At 43.0% G+C, this 14,467-nt stretch overlaps 1 protein-coding gene across 17 annotated transcripts in view; it reads right to left on the bottom strand.

Annotated features, from left to right (window-relative positions):
- Positions 1–14,467, bottom strand: part of ppfia1 (PTPRF interacting protein alpha 1) — a 42,698-nt gene that overhangs the window by 22,441 nt on the left and 5,790 nt on the right. For all 17 annotated transcript variants that reach the window (XM_007571008.2, XM_016681169.1, XM_016681172.1 and 14 more), the window contains exons 2-9: positions 14,019–14,288; positions 6,177–6,278; positions 5,760–5,924; positions 5,603–5,677; positions 3,558–3,659; positions 2,203–2,430; positions 1,982–2,128; positions 1,477–1,611 (exon numbers count right to left, since the gene is read on the bottom strand). In XM_007571008.2, the coding sequence (XP_007571070.1) occupies positions 1,477–1,611; positions 1,982–2,128; positions 2,203–2,430; positions 3,558–3,659; positions 5,603–5,677; positions 5,760–5,924; positions 6,177–6,278; positions 14,019–14,288 (1,224 nt within the window). The remainder of the gene's footprint in view (positions 1–1,476; positions 1,612–1,981; positions 2,129–2,202; positions 2,431–3,557; positions 3,660–5,602; positions 5,678–5,759; positions 5,925–6,176; positions 6,279–14,018; positions 14,289–14,467) is intronic.

The raw sequence follows: 14,467 nt of genomic DNA, 5'->3' as shown, positions 1-14,467 counted from the left end.
CTGTCTGTCTCTGTGTTGCTCTGCGACACACTGGCGACCTGTCCAGGGTGACCCCACCTCTTGCCTGAAACGTTTCGCTTGAGAGGCACCAGCACCTCCTGACCTAACGAGGACCAGGGTGTTAGAAAATGGACGGATATTTAATTAACACCCCTAGTAGTTTGTTTATGTAAATCCTGTATTCTTCTGTAAATTTCATGTTGGTTGCATATTTGCCATTTGCTCAAAGTTTAAAAAAGAAAAAAAAAGAAAAAGAAAGTGAGACGAGGAAATGGAACTGCTGAGTAAGCAGTCTTCACCCACTTCAAAATAAGAGCATGAACATTGAATTACTTAAAAAATCCTCAACAGTTGAAAACCAAAACTTCAACATGGATGTCAAACTTTATTCAGCTAAAAGTTTACAAAACAGCCTAGAAAATGATCAGTTAGAAATTATTTCCCTAAAATGAATTTAGTGGAAGCTAAATGTGCAAAACCTTCAAAATTATGAGTGAAAAATCAGCTTCGCTGCTGGAGCATTAGCTGACGTGTGTTGATCTGGAATGGGTCACAGCTGGTTTTAATGCAACAGGGCAAGAAAGGACTGCTGCTGTGAACACTGACCAGCAACAGTTAGTTTTCACTCTGCATTAAGCAGCAAAGTTTCCAACACGAACTTCATCTGAACAGTTTTACAGAAGCTGAATCGGTTTTAAACCAGGTTCTAAAGCCATGTGAATAATTACACAGCATGCTCAACACTGTTGGCCAGCATGTCACATAAACAGAATATTGTTTTCTGCTTTTCTGCTTCGATAAAGGTTACAGATTCCTGTCCTGTGAGTTTCCAGGCCAGGAGCAGCAGAGCTTCTCCAAGACAAAGAGTCCAACTATAAATGGATAAAAACAGGAGCAGGTTTCTAAAAATAGATCCCTGGATGTTTGGAGGCTTCCTCAGCACGGAGGCCATGGATGTCATCCTGATGGGAAACAATAATAATCCTGGTCAGATTATGAATTATGAACTCACACACCGGCTGAAGCCTGAGCTGATCCACGTCTCCTACAGCTCCAGTAGAAGAGCACTGCAGGTGGCACCATACAGGCTGGCAACAGAAGTGAGTCAAAGACGAGTCCAGATGTCTGGACGATAAATTACATTTACCAATGATAGACGCTAGCCAGCAAAGGTATATTAGCAGCTAGCTAGCGGTAGCCTCAACTACCTCCAGTAACTCAATGAAAATGTCTTTGTGCGACTCAAACTTTTGACAGAAAAAAATAAACTACATAGAATAAACGATATCAAATAAGCCTGCCATGACAAAATTTAAGACTTGTGATTAACATATTTAAGGCCAACTCGCGTTTTGTTTTATGAATTTCAGTCATTTCAAGGCCTTAATTTCAGATACATGGATTTAAGGCTTTTTAAGGCCGTGCCGACACCCTGATCTACACCACGAAGCCCGGGGCGCTGGCAGGTTTTCGTACCTTGGTGAGGGCAGCGACCCTCTGGGCCAACTCAGCCTCCACCTCAGGCAGAGTCTCCGCCTTGCGGATGGTCTGCTGCAGCTTCTGCTCGGCCAGCTCCAGCTTCTCCTGCAGCTGACGGTTTCTTTCCTCGGACTGAAAGAGGAAAGAAGTCATTAGCAAACATAATGGCGACTCGTCTGCGTTACGCTGCGGCCTCGGCGGTCGGCTCCAAGACGTGAAAAGAATGAAAAGAGAAAGAGTGACTGGCATGAGGAGACAAAGGGAGACAGGATGAAGAGATGGGTGAAGGAGGGGAGAGCAGGAAGGGAAGAACAGAGCATTCAAAGTGGCACAAAAACAGACAAAAAGCAGAAGAAAAGAGGAGGAAGATGTCTCTGTCTCCAGTGACTGCATGTAAAGAAACCACCCAGTGTTTCAGGGTCTTCCATTCAGCAGGAACACAGCGAGGATTCACTGGTAGCAGCGGCTGTGTGCAGCCATGCAGGCTGAGCGCCGGCCCTACCTGTCTGTACAGGGAGTCCTTGTTGGCCACTTCATTCTCCAGCTTGTCGTTCAGGTCGTGGACGGACGTGGCCTCCCGCTGAGCGGCGAGGTAGCGCTTCTCCAGGGTGGTGATCCTCTCCTCCATGTCCTCCTTCTGAGCCATGGACTAGCAGACAGACATCTGATCAGAGCTCTGAGCGCCACCAGCCGGTTCCGCTGGGGTCTGGCGGCTCCGCTCACCTCTCTGAGGTCCCGCTGCAGCCTGGTGTTCATGTCTTCAGACTTTATGACGTCCTTCCTAGCTGTGTCCAGGTCCTCCTCCAGCTCATTGATGCGCGACGCCATGGCGACCATGCGCTCCTTCATCTGGCCCAGATCAGCCGTCTGACGGTCCACCACCTCCTGCAGCTCACCGACCTTCCCGAACCCGGACTCTTCTTCCTGACTCAACGAGCCGTCCGAGGACCGCTGTGAGGTCATCAGTGACACAATCAGGAAAAACATTTATCAAACATGCAGTATGATAAATCTTAATACAACCAAAACAAACATGCTAGCCGAGCGCTAGCAGGAGAAATGACTAAATGGTCTGTAGTTAAAGACAAAAGAGAAATCCTCCAACTCCAGTTTTGTTTCCATTTCGTGAAAAAGGAAGTTGCTCTCAGTGTCTTCAGAGGTTTTTGTGTCATTTCCTTCAGTGGTTCTTGGTGCAGCGCCCCCACAGGCCAGGAGGGGAACAGGTTGGTTTGACTCAGAGCAGAGAAAGAACCACAGCAGCTGGAAACAAAGGCTGCAGTTTTTGTCCCCCATCAAACCAAGTTAATCGGACTATAACTGGGGAAACATCTAAATCATCCATCACAGAAGCTCTCGCTACCATCTTGGAAATCTTCTCGTCTCCATCTACTCCACCTCTTTCTGCACCACCCGTTTCAACGATTCTCTCCAATGTTAATTTCCCTCATGTGCTAATTTTAATCATTTTTGAGGTTGACCAAACCCTCTACAGTCACTATGTTATAATGAGAAGCACAAAGTCTCTAAGTGTGGGATGTCCAGCCACATTCAAGCAGCACAACCTGATTTGTTCAGCATGATTTACTGTGTTTCTGTTTGATGTGTTCAGATCATTGTTCGCTGGCAGACGGCTTTAAACTCCCTCATGATTTATTCTTCCTCTTCCTGGTCGCTTCTGTTAAACTGCATAATTAAACTTGTAGAGTTGGTTGAGCATTTAGTTGAGTAACCAAGTCGACCCCATGTGTGTCTGATGAATCCCAGCCACACTGAAGTCTGGATGCTTTAATGTTTAAGTGCTTTAAACTAGTGGTGGAACTTGGTAAAAACTTTTAACCAAGTTAATTGCAGGGTCTGGATTTAATCACAATCGAAAACTACATGTTGACAAATTCAGCAGCATTGCCACATCAAAGATTTGGAAATGCAGCTGAATGATTGAATTAATAGACATATGAGCTCAACAACAAAGATGTTTATAGTTTTAATGTGTTCTTCAGCCTTCAGTCAGTAACAGCGTCTGAAGAAGCGGAGCACTGATTGTGTGAAGCAAACAAAGCCACGGTGGGTTTCCTCACCTTGCCGTTGGTGCTGGGTGTGTTTTCAGACGTGTGGTTGACTTCGCTGGTTCCGTCTGCCAGGCCTCGTTTCTGGCCGCTCTGTTCCCTGAGGTAAGCAAGCTGCACAACCACAACATGCAGTCAGGTGATCAACACAGGCAGATTTGCATTTAACAATTCTGATTTATTTATTTAAGGATTAGGCAACCCTTAATTTTTCAAATTATGAGGAAAACAAAGCAGAAATGTGCTAAACATGTGAACAGATAAATGAAAGGACAGCATAGCAGGTTAAAACAGGGTTATATGTTTAAATAAACTGTGATGTTACTACTTTGAATAGTCAGGAATGGTTGTCCAGGTTTCCTGAAAGACTTTCCAAAGCTCTTTTTGACGACTTAAAGAAGTGATTTTATTAGCAGTTTTACTGAAAGATCAGATCCACGTCTGCTTCCTGCTTAACAGCCCAAATTCAAAAAGAGCCAAACTTCAGGTTATATCCCAGATCTGAACAGAACTTCATTGCACACTTTTCTATGGCTAAACTCACAGCAGGCAGGCAGATGTGACCCAAAGCCACTTTTCTGAAACCCATATCTGACTTTTTCACAACAATTGCAGTATCTTCATCCACAAAACATGATTTGAGCCACTTCCATGTGGAACTGAATTGTATCAGTTTTCAAACATAAACAGAGCATCGCGGCGGCCATCTTTGCTGCTGTAAACAGAGCGTTACTGGGGGACGGCTGTGTTCTTTTTCTGAGCATGCAGGTCGCTTTGGAGTTGGAAACCATTCACACAGATGTCTGATTGTGGCTGCATTTCATTAGTAGAAAAACAAACGCAGCCTAACTGGGTCTGTTTTTACACCATGTCACCATCAAGCTGACAAAGATGCTAAACAATCAAAACTACATGTTGACAAATTCAGCAACATTTCCAAATGTTGCTGAATGTTGGGGATTTAAAATCCAAATGGACTCACCGTTATAATTCGCTGAATTTTGAAAATATCTGCCAACCCAAACCAAAGTAAACCCAAACCATTATAAACCTAATGAAAGCAATTCTGGTTCACTGGAATGAATATCTAGAAAGAGTGTGTGTGTGTGTGTGTGTGTGTGTGTGTGTGTGTGTGCATGCGTTGAATCGAATGAACAAAAGATGACTCCAGCTTGAAGTGCACACAGGAAATCTAGGACAAATGTCTGACATCCTCTGGGCGTTTGGTCAACATCATCCAGCTGAACCTTCCTGCTCTTCCAAACGCTGCTCTGCTTCGGCCAACACTGAAACTCAACTCTGAGACGATCAAAGCTCAAAGGAGAACTAAATAATAGTTTAGCATTTATATCATTTAGTGAAACATTTCCACAAAACATTACATGGATGCATTTCTCTAATCTAAAAACAAAAAAGCTTGTTTCTAGCATTTTTGTCTATTAATGCCAAAGCGGGATGTCCGCTGCCATCCTGGGTTTATGCCCTGCACTGTGCCTCCGTCAGCTGATAAAACGATGCTGCTGTTTGGTTGTTTATATGTGGAAATGGAAGAAACACCAAAAGACTTTATGTTAGTAACTGATATCCAACCAGTGTGAACCTGAGCCGACGGCTGGATGCTCAGAATCGAGTGAAAACTCTTCAGATTTGGATTCTGATGGTCAGGACCGTCATGGCCAACAAAAAGACGAGTTTACAGCAGAGTTAGGAATACTGAGAAGCAGTATTCATTTGTAATAAACAAATTGAGTATCTAGTGCATTAATATGATTTCTATTCTGATAATTATGTGCAGCATGTATCCGAGTCTGTGCTCACTTCAGAGAAGCTCCTCACCGTTTCATTTTCTCCTCTCTGGCGTCCGTCTTTCCCCTGAAGTTGGCTTAAAGTTACTTTTCAGTTCTCCTTTAATCTCTCCAGAAGCATTTTACATTTTATTTTTCCTCAAAGTCACAATAACATTTTATACCTCAACACAATCATGTTTGGCCCTCATAAACGAAGGACACGTCTCCAAACTTGTTAAAGATTTTCAGAAGGTTTTCATGTTTGCTTACTTCTTTGTGTGAGATGGCGAGTTGCTCCTCCAATGCACTGCATCGCTCTAAAGCAACACGAAGTCTCTCTCTCACCTTAAAACACAACAACAGTTCATGTCTAACTAGTCAGCAGGAACTCCTGCTGAAGTTTCACTCTGCAGGACGTTCGTTGTACCTTCTCATCAAGGGCTTTGTGGTGTTCAAAAAGTGACTTTAGAGCTTTGAGGACCTCCACCTCGCTGGAGACGCCAGCAGGAGACTGAGCCTGCCTCTTCACCACAGTCATCCTCAGACTGCGCTCATGACGCGACACCAGGCACTCCAGGTGCTCCAGCAGCAGCTGCAGAGAGAGAACACGCTAGCGTTAGCATCCGCTATGCAGGAACCACGTGTGCATCAGCAGAACTGCTGCATGTTGTGAGATTTGTTGTCTGTAGTGGGAAATTTGTGATGATTAAGCAGGTTTCCACATGGGTGGGTTTGGACAATGCTTTGGATTATAAGACAGAAGCTGATTGGTGGAGCGCTGTTATGACAACCATCTCCAGTCCAAACAGAAACAGACAGGAATTTGCCAGGTATGTTCACTCACCCGGGTGTTGTTTCTCTCTGCCTTCAGCTCTGCGATCTCCTCCTCCTTCTCCAGGAGCTGCTCCCGGTAGATGTTCACCTCCTTCGTCAGAGCAGCAAACTCCTGCAACGTGAACACAGTCTGCTGAATGCATGACAAGAAACACAATTATTCACTTTAAAAACCTAAAATCTAAATCAGATGTGTTCTGGCCTGCATGCAGATGTTTACACACAACCAGTTTCTATTCGGATGCTCTCCTCTCATCAACTTATTAGTTCCTAATTGGTATGTTTTTTCCAGCTGTGTGGTGTGCAGACATCACACAGTAAGCCACAGAAGATAATTGCACATTCCTGTGTCTTCATAAAGTGACTGACAGTCATGCTTACATGATGAGCAAAGAAGCTTCACACAACAATCTGAGTAAAAACCAGAAGTTATCTGATGGACTTTCAGAGGCCTGATTCTCTACGTCCAATTCTGCAGCTCTCAAGTTTACATTACTCACATATTTCTCAACATAAACGCATCTGGACACACATGCAGTGATCTTGGTGGTGGTGCTTTTAGAGATTACGTGCATGGCTGGGCGACTAAAGGATGAGCCGTGCTGATTTTCTTTGCTCTGCGGCGAAGGAACGGTGAGTGGCGAGGCCTTCTTGTTCTGATACTGACAGCAGCAGGAGGGGGGCTGATCTTTTCTTTCACTGCTACAGAGATTCTCCCTCTCCTCCTGTCCAGCCTCTGAGCTCTTCCAGCAAACTGTCTGCAGCACTGAAGGACTGAGAGGAGCGATGCTATTGGTCAGAAGGAGAGACATGGTCTCTCTGCTGGCCAGTGGGAGGCTGTGAGTTGAAGGCCCAGGGGTAATTACAGAGCTGCTCACTTCCTACATTCCTGCAGAGTGGAAGTGAAGTTCGGTAGAAGAGTATCTGTTCTTAGGATAAAGTCACAAAGTGGGGCTGAAACATCTGAGAACAACTGAAGTGACTCGCAGTGATTTCAGGAACAAAAACAGCTCAAATTTCAGTCGAGAACAGAAAACTCAGCCCAGACACAAAGAGTGGGATCCACACGAACAGATTCAGAAACAAGCTGGTTGTTGGTCATTCCAGAATATTTAACAGTTTATTTAATGACCATCGATGCTGTAGATTTAAACAGCTGGGACTAGATCGCCGCTCAAGCTGGTGCTTCTTATTCTGCGGCTGCTTGGCAGAGGCTCACGTTTTGGGTCCAAACTAATACTTTCTCATCCTGTGAAATGGATCAGCCGCCTTGTTCTCACCATCATCAACACAAGCTTTCTTTGGGTCTCTAATGTTGGAATTAATGATTGTTCTGTTCACACATTAAAGAGAAACAAAACTGAATCCCATATTTCCTCTACTTAAGACTTTATCTGAGTCCAGAATCTGATCCGGTTGGAGGATAAACACTGTGAGCCATTTCTGTAGCTGGCGCTAGCCTAGCATGTTTGTTTTGGTTGCGTTTACCCAGAATGCCGTGCGTCCACCTCCTGCTTTTCCTGTTTCCAGTCCACTTGGCGTTCACATATGCATTCAAATCGAACCAGAGTTCACTTCAACCGAACCCAGACTGAGGTTTGGAGGAGCAGACTTTGCCGTTTTGTTCACATCAGTTTGATCACGTGTTCACACCTCCCCAAACGAACCAGAGCCCAGAACAAACCGACTGGAGTTGGATTAAAGCGACTAAACATCGCTGGTGTGAGTGAAGTTGAATTTCGCCACTATGGAGCAATAAAGGTTATTTCTGTTTTCATTTCTGTTCATAGCAGTCGTCATGATTACAACATTCCAAGGAATTAATTTAGTTTCTCCTTCATAAGTTTTGTCTGAACATGAAAAATCAGAACAGCAGAGAAAACAAGTTATAAGTGAAATTATCAACCAGGCGAGTCAACACAAAATGAAAATACACTAAAATAATCCTTTAATCCTGTTGTATTTTGCAGACATGTAGCCTTATTATATCAGGCAAATTTTACTTTAACCGTAAGTCCTACTGGTGACTGAGTGACGGCGACTCGGTACATTCTGGGCAGGTTTCAGGGGAACCTCCAGAACCAGAACCTTGTCTCAGCCTGATAACAGCAGCAGTGACTGTAGATCAGTAACAGTCTGGTTAGAAGGAGCGAGCTGCTCTATAAGCTGTAAGACCGAGGAATGGATTAAAGGGAGGGGAGCTACAGGGATATGTGTGCCAACCTGTTAAAGGAACAGTACAACACGGCAGAGGAACAATCCTTTCCAGGGAAAACCCAACTCTGACCTGCAGCACCACACTTTCAGACTTCACCCAACACGATTCCTGCAGAGGCGGGGGTCTAAACAAGCTGAGCATGATGCATAATGCAAATGACTGCATGCATGATGAAACAAAGGCCTTCTGGCATCAATCATTAATGACGAGTGATATCTGCCATCGGTCCAACGTCTACAGACACCAGCTGATCTGCAAGCATTCGTCCGTCTGAGCGTTGGGTCTGTGGAGAACTAGAGGAGCCGTCAGCTGACTGTTCAGAGGTGAGTTCAGAAGCAACAGGCTTCCTGCCTCCTGCATCGTGACTTTAGCCGTTCTTAAAAGCTTAAAGCGTGCGCTGAAACGTGACACGGTGCAGACAGCATCTGTTCCCCTGTCAGGGCGAAGACTCACCTCCAGAAACGGGTCAGCGACAAAAAACTGGTTAACCAACCATCCGAACAATTAAAACTACAGTCCTCTGGGTTGATGCTCAGTAAAATCCAACACTTAATGAGCTCTTTTTATGAGGTAAAATCAATAAATTAGAAGTGAATTTAAAAAATTCCTTTTGATAGTTCTTTGGATGGTGTATTAGTTTATTGTGAAGCACCTTTTTGTCTCTAAAAGATAGATGAAGTTATTATTCCTTAAATCCTGGGTCTCTGTTTGAAGATATGCTAAAAAATGCCCAAATTAATTTAATAGATCTAAGAAACAACAAGGTTTGTTGGATAGTTCTGGTATGAAAATAAAGGTAAGATTCCAGAGGTCTAAAAATCATCAATCATGTTTCCAAGTGACAGTAAATTAAGATGGCAAAAAGTGTTCAAATTGTTTTTAATAATCATTTCAGCCCGTCTGTGACGTGAATCTCTCTTTGTAATATTCAGCTGTAATCCAGAACCTTGAGCAAACCACAGAATCACATCTGACCATTTCTGGACCAACATTTATGCACAAAAGAGGAAGAATGGAAGTTTTAGGGAGCCATTAGTTGAAACTTGCAGATACGAGTTTGTTATTTCTGAAGACTTTCACCACGTTTTCATTCATTTTAGTTCATATTGGGTCAGCTGGTTCCTCTGAAATATGACCGATTATAAACCCTGATCAGAACAAAATGACCAAAACTTAGAGACATGCTGGGGAAAAACAGCAATGAGTAGAAACTAACTTTGACCTCAAATGAATGTTTGTTTCAGTTCAAGTGGAATTTTAGCTCCAAGCCTTCAGTTCCCTGCAGCTGATTTAGCTTAAATAGAAACCGACAGATTTAGTTTCTCACATCCTATTCTGGATTATCAGATTTGCATAAACTGAAGAGGCTCTGAAAAGGTCACCAACCAAAACGCATGTGGCTGGAGCAGAAATAAAAGCACAACTAGAATAATTAAAGTTACTGTTTGGTATAGTTTAACTCTATTTTTAACCAACAACATTATTGGCAGAAAAAAGGCTGTGGTGCACAAAGGTTATACGCTCTGTAGTACGTGTCATTACATCACTGTGCGTCTGTCTTTGTTTACACAGCAGCTGAGTCACACAAGCAGAAAAAAAGGCCTTTGTGAAGCTGCAACTGGTCCCAAACAGAGACGGTTCAGAGATCAGTGCTTGTCCTGATAAATAGCAAGATGGCTGCTCAAACAACAAAAACCAGAGGGTTCGACTTTCACTCAACCGTTTAGAGGCTCTCATGTATCTGAAAAAGAAGAACGGGTCAAAAGAGTTTGGTTCAAATCTGACAGGAAACAATAATTTGGCTTTTCTGATCCAGCAGAGATCAGCGTTTTTCTCTCAGGTGTTCGGATTGAGCTTCTTTTGAAGTTTCTAACATTTGGTTAAAGGACAACACACTGTGACTTTCATGTTCCAGTGGAACAAGCCGGCCTTTGTCTCCATGTCACCACTGGGCCACTCTCCATTCATGCCTTTGTGTCACAGCAGACATCTCAAGTCAGAGAGGGGAGAAAATACCAAAAAACAAACAGCCAAGCATCGGTTTTATTAAAATTATGCAACGACTCCAATGACTTTTCACCAGTTACAAGAAGTCTCTTTCACTTCCTGTTCTGACTGGGAGTAAAAGCTTCTCACCCTGGAAAACAAGTTTTAAATGTGCGGAAAACAGAAACTAATCAGGCTTTTCTGATTTCAGTTTTCCTTCGAGGTCCAACCTGCAGATTCTGAATCTGGTGGTTCTGGTTGTATTTCTAGGGGCTGAAACAGATTTTTTTAAACTCCTGTGGTTCTTAGCCAAGAAAATGCGAATCAGGCATGAATCCATTGACTGGTTTGGAGTGAATCAACCAAAGTGTAATTTCGTCACATATCGTCATGTGGCTGTAATAAACAAGAAGGAGAGGTTGCAAACTAGTAAAAATCACAAATCTCAGAAAGATTGAGGGAAACTTTCCAGAGTTTCATGCCTCTGGTAAGGCACAGATGTGTCTCCATCTCCTCTTTAACGCATTAAATCTTTTTAAGAAAAGCCAGAAACCACTCAAGCGCAAATTGAGGACATTTTCTACTTTTTCTGATTAAACACATCAAAACGTGCATAAAAAAACATTAATGGAAAAACGGTTACTGAATCTCTGGTGTCTGTCGCCTCTTTAAAGCTCTTTCCGCTCCACTTGACTGCATGAGAAGTGCTTTATAACGACTGGTTGATTGAAGACAATAGAAGCTGGAACCAGCAGTGTGGCATTAGTGTAAATACATGTAAAAACGTAACAACCTGCAATAAACAAACACTAGAAATCATCTGTTTCTGAGACCCTGCAGGAGCTGCTGACGTGTGAGCGAGTCAGGCTGGAATGTCTCTGCATTCCAGTCACAGGGTCCGCACCAAGAGGGAGGGAACCGGAGAGAAACCTGGACCTCCCTCCACCTACAGCCCTGCATGGCACCGAATGCATCAACATGTCAGAGTCTCTACATCAGCTCCAACCTGTCCCTCCTCCACAACAAACCCTTAAACTTTACATCCAACATGTATTATTTAAGTGCTCTTATGAGTTAAAAGTCTGGATGCCATAAAGTCTATTTTGGATGAACTGAATCGAAAGAGAAAAGCTACTGGATTATCAGAAACCCACAGGGAGATTATCAGGACGAACATTTGAAAAGTAGGAAGAAATCAACGTTTCATCAGATATGTTGAACACAGCTCCAATTTGTTTTAAACCAAGTGTTTGTTGTGCTATTTGAAGCATGTGAATGTTCTGAGGCGTGGTAACATGAGGAGGAGATTAAGGAACCTGAACTTGGCCTGTAAAGCAGATATAAAGACTCTGTTTTCTGTCAAGTTTTATTAGTTTCTCTCCAATAACATCAGAGTTTCAGATTTAACATGAAAGACAAAGAAAGCTCTGCAAGCTGAGAAAAACAGAGGAAAAACTGTTTTAATAAAGTTTTATAAGACATCAAAGTCCAATAAAAACTGAATTGTAGTAGCATAAATGAACTATACTGTTATTACTATTGTTTTGATAAGGGTAATAGTTTGAGTATTCTCATCCCACCTGCCACATTAAAGCAGACTTGAACTCGATCTATAGAAGCAGCTCAATAAAACCTTAACATGCAAATCAAAGTGTCTCCAATAACTTTATTCAGCTTTTCACTCTAAATAAATTGCTAATTCATCATCAATGGTTGGAAAAATCTGTCCACAGTTCAGCAGATTTAAAATGTATTTCTGTTTCCACCCAGTTCATGAAGCTTGTTGACCCATTCATCTCCATTAGGCTTTAGGATGTTTTCCCTCCTGACAGTCCAGTGGACTCGGTTCTAGCTGCATCATCTGCTCCATCTCCAGCTGCTGTGGTTTTCTTTCTCTCTGCTCTGAGTCAAACTAACCAAACCCTTTCAGCAATTTGTTCCCCTCCTGGCCTGCGGGGGCGCTGCAGCAAGAACCACTGAAGGAAACAAGAAAACTTCAGAAGACACCGACACAGTTCCTTCTTCACCAAATGGAAACTAAAATGGAGGTGTCAGATTTTAGTGTTTGGAGGATTTCTCTTTAGTCTTTGGCCCATTTCTCTAGGCTAGCGCGTTAGCTTTGGTTGTATTTACCCAGAATGCTTTGCGCTGCAATCCACTTCCTTCTCTTGGCTAATCTCCTGTCTGCTTGGTGTTCACATATGCATTCAAATTGAACCAGAGTTCACTTCAACTGAACCCAGAGTTCAATTAGCTTTCACACCTCCCCAAACGGACCGGGTCTTTCAAGACAAACGGATTGGAGCTGGATTAAGGTGGACTAAACAGGGATGGTGGGACTGCAGCCTTAATTTTCCATCCTTTCCTACAGATCCACAGAGGTCCCTCCTGTCTGCAGAGGAATACTTTCTATTCACAGTTGGGACAGCTACCGGTCTGTCTCTTCCATGTCTTGTTTAGTCAAACATGAACCAAGAAAAGCCTCACCTGGATGGTAACTCTGCTCTAATGGAGAAACGCTCAGCCAGAAGTGCAACAGTAACGGATGAACAGACTTTCTGTTGTGTTCTCCTCTGCATAATTTAAAGGAGGAAACCTGAACCCTTCATTATGAATATAAAACCCTGCATGAGAAAAACATGAGTAATTCATCTAACAAAGACCACAGAACAGACGGACGAAGGCCGGGTCACAAGTTCTGCAACACTTTATGCAAACAGATGAAACAGAAGCAACGCCATCACTAATTTATAACAAGAGGGTCATTAATTTCAATTAACTTTCATTTCATGCAAAATGGTGCTAAAAAAAAGCACCATGTTCAACAGTTTCCTTTGACTGAACCTTCATTAATTTTTACATTTTAGGACCAGATTTGAGTTTAATTCAGTCGATCTTCTCCACGAGGCGTCAGTCACAAACTTTTCATCCACTTTGACTTCCTGATGATTTTTTTGGTTTAAATTAAGTCCAGTGCTGGGTTGCACGATAAATCCCAAAGTTATCATTGGAGGATTCATGTATTCATTAATAATTTCACAAGGAATCCAGACTGCCTATGCTAGAAATGCATCCAGTGCAGTTCTGGGACTTTAACGCATTAAGTCTGATTAATTAATTATATTTTCTTTTTACATATAAAGGTCCAAAGGAAACCTTTATATTTGTGGGTTTCTAGTACAGAAATATTCCCTCAATGTCAAAAAATCACTTTCACAACTCTGGTGTTTCCCTTAAATAAAAATGTAATTAAAATCACACTAGAATATGTTTATTCATGCAATAAGTCATTACAAAACACGCTGCACCATCATCCTGCTACTACTTCCTGTTGTCATCTTCTTCATGGTTTCTGCCAGTGGCAGCATCCATTTATTGCCTGAAGTGACTGATTCGTTAAACCAATTTAAAATAAGAAAACACCTCATCCTAGCGGCAACCATAATCAGAAATACAAGTTGCTGTTTCCATCAAGCAAATTTACTTTCAAAATGTTAAAATGCCCAGGTATATGGCCAATGGAAACGTAGCTGGAGACTAAAGCTTTAAACATTATAAACATCAATCTGTCAGGATCAAACGCCCCGCCGTGGTGTCCAGATATTAATGTCGGATCAACATTTATGCTGCTGTAACGTCTCCACCCACCTGTGGTAAAGCGGTGTTGAGCTGCCTCTGCAGGGAGTCCCGTTCATGGCTGACTTCATGGAGCTTGCTCTGAGTCAGGCCCAGATTCTCCTGAGTCTCTCTCAGCGTGTCCAGGAGCCGGTCCCGCTCCTCCAGCATGGACACCATCAACGACTCAAAGTGACCCTCGGAGTCGGACTGCAGCGGCGACCCGGAGCCTCTGCGGCCGCCGCCGTTCCCGCCGCCCGGCCCTTCGGTCTCGCTGATGGTGGGCATCACCTCACACATCATCTGCACAGCAGCAGGGAAAGAATGAGGTGGGGAGCAGCAGACATCAATAAAATGAACAGCTTTCTCATATTTAAATAAACCGTTTTAGTTTTTCAGTAGTGAGAACATACATTCATACTCTTTGAAACATAAAGAACCAGCCTTTTTTCCGATTGTTATAGAAAACCCGGCTTTCACAT

The sequence above is a fragment of the Poecilia formosa genome, unplaced genomic scaffold (genome assembly GCF_000485575.1).
Source record: "Poecilia formosa unplaced genomic scaffold, Poecilia_formosa-5.1.2 Scaffold272, whole genome shotgun sequence".
Classification (NCBI taxonomy): Eukaryota; Metazoa; Chordata; class Actinopteri; order Cyprinodontiformes; family Poeciliidae; genus Poecilia; species Poecilia formosa.
Note: the sequence above shows the minus strand (reverse complement) of the source record. Positions and strands in the feature narration are given on the sequence as shown.